Source organism: Polyodon spathula, chromosome 55 (genome assembly GCF_017654505.1).
Source record: "Polyodon spathula isolate WHYD16114869_AA chromosome 55, ASM1765450v1, whole genome shotgun sequence".
NCBI classification, from domain to species: domain Eukaryota; kingdom Metazoa; phylum Chordata; class Actinopteri; order Acipenseriformes; family Polyodontidae; genus Polyodon; species Polyodon spathula.
In genome coordinates, this window is record NC_054588.1 from 326,179 (window position 1) to 333,349 (window position 7,171).

General features: G+C 42.1%; 1 protein-coding gene across 2 annotated transcripts in view; it reads right to left on the minus strand.

Annotated features, from left to right (window-relative positions):
* Nucleotides 1–6,045, minus strand: part of mto1 (mitochondrial tRNA translation optimization 1) — a 31,787-nt gene extending 25,742 nt beyond the window's left edge. Inside the window, exons 1-3 of one of the 2 annotated variants that reach the window (XM_041239524.1) lie at nt 3,022–3,198; nt 1,454–1,662; nt 8–207 (exon numbers count right to left, since the gene is read on the minus strand). In XM_041239524.1, the coding sequence (XP_041095458.1) occupies nt 8–207; nt 1,454–1,652 (399 nt within the window). In that variant the 5' untranslated portion in view covers nt 1,653–1,662; nt 3,022–3,198. Of the gene's footprint in view, nt 1–7; nt 208–1,453; nt 1,663–3,021; nt 3,199–5,880 lie in introns of those variants that run through there. The other variant, XM_041239523.1, reaches the window with a different exon arrangement.
* Between the last annotated feature and the right edge of the window lie 1,126 nt (nt 6,046–7,171).

A 7,171-nucleotide genomic window follows, 5' to 3' on the forward strand; every position in this document is an offset into this window, starting at 1 on the left:
TCGTTACCTGCATGTATTGCCGGTACTGGTCTCGGTCCACTTGTGCTCTCAGCCCCCACACCGCCGGGCCTTTGCTCCGGTTCAGAACCTTGAAGTGGACACCGGCCCGATCGCTCAGCCGAGCCGCCAGCCCGTCCAGAGCATCCAGCTCCCGGAGGAGGTGTCCCTTCCCTACCCCCCCGAATGAGGGGTTACAGGACAGGGCACCTGGGGGAGAGAGGACTGTATTATACAGAACTGCACTGTATTATACTGAACTGCACTGTATTATACTGAACTGCACTGTATAATACTGAACTGCACTGTATAATACTGAACTGCATTATACTGTATTATAGTTAAGCCTACGATTTTGTCACAGAGGTCACGAAAATCGTGAACTTGAAAAAAGTCGGTGAAATCTTGGCGTTTGTTTCAGAATCGTAGAAAATCATTGGAGTCTGGTTCATACAGTGCTTCTGTTGCAGATGAATGCGCTACATGAGGCACAGAGAGCTAAAAGCCAAGCAGCTTCACTATTTGCAGTGCGGGACGCATTGTGACTGCGCAAAGAGGCCACAGCTGATGTTCATACTTAACAGACAAAAGGTTTGACGATCTGCGAAGGCCGTACGCCTTTCCAAAGAAGCCGCTTATTACAAGATAGTAGAGAACACCATTCCGAGTCTCAGGTATGTGCTTTAGGTTTTGAACTCTAAAGTAGCATTTAAACTTGCCAGCAGTCGAAAGCAATAGTCTTTATAGTATTGATTTTGGTGTACTGTTTATAAGCTCGTGTGTATGCTCATGTAGCTAAACCTACAGTATTTGGTGAACTTTCTGTGAAGTCTTGTTTTTTTTGCCACACCTCATCTGGGAAATGTGTCAAAAACTGCCGTGCAAAAATCATATCTTATACTTTATTGCACTGTAATGTATTACACTGTACTGTATTATACTGTATTGCATTATACTGTATTGTATTGCTCTATTATATTGTACTGTATTGCACTGTACTATACTAAACTGGACTGTATTGTATTATACTGAACTGTACTGTATTGCACTGTACTGCAATGTACTGTATTGCACTGTACTATAATAACTGGTGAGCAATGTATTCAATGGGCTCATCCTGTTGATATTTCCCGTAATCCCCAGCTGGTTGAGACGGAAAAAACGCGCTCATTCACTCCAGCAACAAGCGACCCCAGCCAGCGCAAGCCGTCAAGCTGAAAGCAATTCCAACCCTGCCTCACATAGCTGCTCTCTCCTCACTCGCTTCTCAGCCGGGAAAACATTGCTCATGAAACAGTGTAAAGAACACTGCATGGGGTAGTGTGTGATAAATGAGAATGCAATACCCAAACTATCAATTCTCATATCACACATTATAGTGTACTGTACTGTACGTGTACTGTATTACACTATACTAGTACAGACACACACCTGCCACAAGCAGCACAGCCCTCACCGATGGTGCTGATTCGCTGTGTGATCAGCAGAGTCTCCGCCCCCACTCTCGCTGCTGCAGCAGCAGCCTCTGTTCCGGCATGGCCTCCGCCCACCACGATGACATCATAGCTCCCCGCACCAAGGTCACTTCCTGCCCAGCGGGTGGGTGCAGACAGGAAATTCCGCCCCCAACGCTGACAGAATCTCTGTGGCAACATCTGGGATATCCTGTCACAGGGAAGAATCAAATCAAACAGAGCAGGGTTAGAAACTCACACTAGCGCTACCGCTGCTGCACCCAGTCCTGGGGTTCAGCACTCCTCAATGAAGTCTAGTGTTATCATTAATATTGAAATGATCAGGAGCCAGGAGTTTGAGAAGGGTTAGAAACTCACACTAGCCCTGCTGCTGCTGCTGCACCCAGTCCTGGGGACATGTATTCAGATGTTGAAACGAAACAGACGAAACAGTCACCCGCTCTGCCGTGCTGACCTGTTATTTGACCTGTTATTTTACATTCACATTTGTTGTTGTGTATACGTGACTTCTCTACCGGGTACCAGCTCTGCTGTATCCCGCTGCCGAGTTGAATTCGACAACTTATTGAAGCCCGTCCACTCGGCACTACCATGGTGACTTATTTTATCCTCACCATTGCTACTGTGTGTGTGTGTTTAAGTTTTTCTTTACTGGATTGCAGTTTAAAAAGAAAAAGTACTAGCAGCGTGATTCCTCTAGCTCTGTTACCGCTCCTCTGCCGGACGTCCCTGCATATCAACATGTTGGAGCTGCAAGCAGTGGTCCTTGCCCTCCAGTACTTCCTACCCGTAGTGCTGATCCGCACAGACAATACATCAGTGGTGGCTTATGTCAACCACCAGGGTGGCCTTCGGTCCCTGGGGTTGCACCGCCTAGCCTTAAGGCTGCTGATTTGGGCCCAACAGAACTTACTGTCCCTTTGGGCGACGCATGTTCCGGGCGTGGAGAATCGGGTGGCGGACCTCCTCTTGAGGGAGGGCCCACACCCATCAGAGTGGCAGCTCCACCGTCAGGTGGTGGAGCACATTTGGGAATGTTTCGGGAAGGCACAGGTCAATCTCTTCGCCTCAGCGGAGGTGACACACTGCCCCCTATGGTACTCCCTCCACTGCTGGCCGGTCCGAGCATGGGTTAGTATGGTTTCTCCTTTGCTACACACATTTCTAATGTCATTGTATAACAGATTATTTTGCTCACCGTCTGAATCTGGCAGTCTATAGCATGCTCCTATTATTATGCCCTTTTAATTTTTGTCTGTTATTCTGACTCATATTGATTCAGTTTTATTTTCTTTGTCCAGGTTTAACACCTGGGCTTCAAGACTGTTTCTTATGTATAGCGCTACCCCTCCTCCTCTTCTGTCCTGCCTGTCTTTCCTATACAGTGTATACCCACAAATATTATATTCGTCCCCATCACTCTCAGACAACCAAGTTTCTGTAACACCTATCACATCATAGTTACCTGTTAGTGCAGTAGCTTCAAGTTCTAAAATTTTGTTTCTGATACTTCTAGCATTTAGATAAATACATTTAATGGTTGTCTTACCTGAGTTGTCCTTGTTTTGATGCGGTCTCCCTTCTGTTTTTTTGTTGATTTCTCCCCCTTCCTTTCTTGTTTAAATGCTTCTGAACCTCCTCAAGGATCCTTTCTCCGAGTAGGTTTGTTCCCTTGTTATTTAAATGCAGTCCGTCCCGCCTATACAGATAGTCCTTGTTGTAGAATGTGGTCCAATGATCAAGATAGGTGAAGCCTTCCCGTGTGCACCACGTCTTCAGCCACGCGTTTAGATTAATTATTTCCAGCTGTCTATATGGTCCTTTGCAAGGTGCCGACAGTATCCCAGAAAATACCAGTTTTGGTCTTGTCTTTTAATTTCCTTCCTAGCTCTCTGAATTTGTTTTGCAGGGATTTTGGTCTCTCTCTTCCAATGTTGTTTGAACCGATGTGTATGACTACTACGGGGTCATCTCCTGTTCGTTCTAGGAGCCTGTCCACGTTCTCTGTGACGTGCGTGACAGAGGCTCCCGGAAGGCAGCACACTGTTGTAGTAAGGGGGTCCAAACTACAAACTGAACTTGCTGTGTTTCTCAATATGGAGTCCCCAACAATCATGACCTCCCTTCTTTTTGCTGTCTGGTCACCACTGTTAATAAGGTCCTGGATGTTGTTCCTTGCGTTCTCTTGATGTTGGTTTTGATCATTAAAATTTTGAAGTGGCTCAAATTTGCTGGGTGTTTTGATTTCTGGTGGTTGTGTTTGACAAAGTTTTTTTTTTCCCTGCTTCTGCCTACCTGAACCCAGATGTTCTGACCTTTTATCTCCCTGGTGGCTTTCAGTCTGTTAGGGGGTGGGTGGTGCAGACTTCCATGAATTGTGGGTGTGTCAGCTCCTCAAGATCCTGTTGCTGTCTCATTTCTTCCATATAGGAGCTCATGTGACACCTACCAATAGTCAGACAAATGGAGTGTATCCCAAAACAATGCTTGGTGGCCATCTTCTCTTGCAGGGAACCAGGTTCACGGTAGGTAAAGTAACGTTTTGCAGTTAATTCACTGGGGTAAAGTCCTACACAATGTATTCTTTGATATTTTTCTATTTTGACGTGTTAGTGTAACGTCTTGCTGTGAAACACAGGCGCACACACACGCCCCGCCCCCCCCCCCCCCCCCCCTGCTTCATAGCTATGGTGTCTCTGCCTGCATTCTGAGCAATATAATGGCTTTTATTACTTTTTGAAAATGAACGAATATCCTAACTAATATATAAATTATGAATGAATACCCGAACATGAGAATCCTGTGTTCGTCCCAGCAAAAATAAAAGGTGAGCGCGGGTGGAAAATCCGGAACAAGGTACCCATCGTGAAAAATACCCGGATGTCTGGGTTTATTTGGGTAAGTATTCATTTTAAGTGCATGATACATATTTATATACTATACAGTACACTTATATTTAGGTCCTTCAGATGTGTAGACTTGTGTAACCATTTTCAGTTTTGGAAACATTGAAATAATTAATAATAATAATAATAATAATAATAATAATAATAATAATAATAATAAAATCAGTTTGAATACAGTTATTAATGTTAAATGTGCTTCACGCTGTGGGAAATTCCACTGTTTTTTTAAAACATAACATCCAAGCAAAGCAGCATTGTGTGGAATTTCTTTACCAAAGCAGGAGAAACAGAATTTGCAAAGTCTGCCAAGGAAATACTTCATTCAAAAAGGAGGAAGCACAAGGGCTTTGCTAAAACATCTTCAAATCAAACACCCCATCCAACTAGGTGAGGCTCCAACTTTTACAAAAACTTTCTTTTTTTCAGGATTTGGCTTGAAGAAGCTGGTGATTGAGCCGAGCCCTTGTGGGAACGCGAGATCACATGCAATTATAAATACAATTGCTCAGATGATTGAAAGGGATAGGCGACCAACTCTGCTGTAGATGGCCCTGGACTCTCATCTTTTTAAACTGAATTTATCATATTATTACACCATTAAGAAAATAGCATGCCAATATTTCTGTATCCAAATTATGTATAATGGTTTGCAAAAGAACAAATGTATAATTAATGGTAAATGTACCTCTGTCTGACAATAGGAAAACGCATCACATTGCAATTGATTGCACCTGTACCAAAATCTCACAGCGTACCACTTCTAGCATTACAGGGGTCAAGTTTTGGTAGGCGTACCACGTTCTAACACTATACTGGTGTGCACTGTCATGCAAATTCATCTGGCCATGTCGAGAAGTTTTTTTGTTTCATAAATACAGCATTGGTGTATGTATTAGAATAGTCACAGTCTGTATATTATCTGCTCATAGATGTACAGTAATGTGAGTTTCACTGTCTGCTGGTCTATCGGTTGTCGCAATTAACAATAGTAAAATTCATAATGCAATTATAATATAAACAAACTAAAAGCAGTTATTGAAAATGACCCCAGCGTACGCAAATAAAAAAATCTAAAAACAAAGTTTCAAAAACCATCGACTTTAATTAGAAGAGGAAGGCACCGTCCACACAAACCAGCCAATGCTGTTCTGTAAATGTGCACTATTACTACTAACGAAGCCCATGGAAATAACATGATTATTAGTAGCTGTAGGTTACAAAGCAGCCCAATTTAGTTAGCTTTGTTTACAGCAGAGACCCTCACCATGATCAGAAACAAACATTGGAATAGCTTTTAAATGTTGATTTTAGGATTTGTCCTACATTTAAGTAATTTGAAATATATATATATGAGTAATTACACTAATTAGCAGTACAAAACCCCCAAAACAGAGAACTCACCACTATATATATATATATATATAGTCAATGTATTCGTTCATTTCGCTTTAGTTTAAAACAAGAGCAGTAGTGTTTGTATTAATATTATATATTATACTCACCAAACTGAAGCAGAAACAGAACTATACTAGCTCGTCCTTGCTTCGCTTGCTCTCCTCCGATATTTTGATATTCAGAGTGTTTTACCGAGTTTATAAAATTCATAAGATCCCTTGTCTTTCAACTTCCATGCATGAAACTAGTACAGAAGCTGCCATTTCATTACCCTCTCCGGACACTGCCTGAAAAAAAACAGCGCCACCCACCCACCTCGCTGGCCGGGAGGAGTACTCGCACCCATGAAAAGGCCAGGTTACTTTATGTTAAATCGTGTTTTAACTATATACATCATTTTTATTAAACATTTTCAGCTTTTTTTTATGACGTTATGACCTAAACAGACCTCGCACAGAAAAATAATATAGTTGCCATAATTTCTTATTAGCGACAGTAACGGTAAGGTGCAGTCCCCCAATCTTTTTAGTTAACTGCGTGTTTACAGTAATGCTGCCCATGCCCTCTATAATATAAATATATATGGCCCATCTGTGCCTGGTCTAGCAATAGTGCCCTAGTGAATAGCATATTCATAGGTGGTGACTATGACGTTCTGCGCTTCCAACACATTGTGGCAGAGAGTTTGTTGCATCTCTTCAGGACCAAACCAAAAGACAATACATTCGCACAACCTACTCTTGTGAGAGATTTAACATCCACTGCACACTGAGTGCTTTACAAAGTCTCACATGCAGTGACAATGAGAATGCAAACTTCAAGGGCATTATCTCGTGTCCATGCAAACTGATTTCTTTATACAGCTTTGTGTTCTTGGTAACTGTACATTTTGAGAATGTTTTGTTGAAACCGTGTGTCAAATGATGAATGATACTGAGCAGTTGCTTTTGTTAAAAACTAAATGTAAAATTCCTGGTGCACCAACATAAACAATGTACATGTGAGCCATGAACTTTGATCACAAAATCTTCGCTACAAAAAGGATATTGCTGCAATCCCGCTCTACAAATAGACACAGTCTATTTGGATGCCTTTTCCTGTTTGTCTTGATAAGTTGTTAATGTTGCTGTTTCTCATTTTCCATAATACTAATTTTAGTACGGAATTCATATTTTGATTATAGAGGTTTATATTTGTTTGCACTGTCCATGATACTGACACTGTGTGTGCCCACAGGTCACAGCTGTGACCGACAATAAAACATAAAAAGTGTCTCCTATTTTCTGTTCTGAATGCCCCTTTGTCTAATCTCCACTTGCGACCCCTGGTCCTTGTTTCTTTTTGCAGGTTGAAAAAGTCCCTTGGGTCGACATTGTCAATACCTTTTAGAATTTTTAA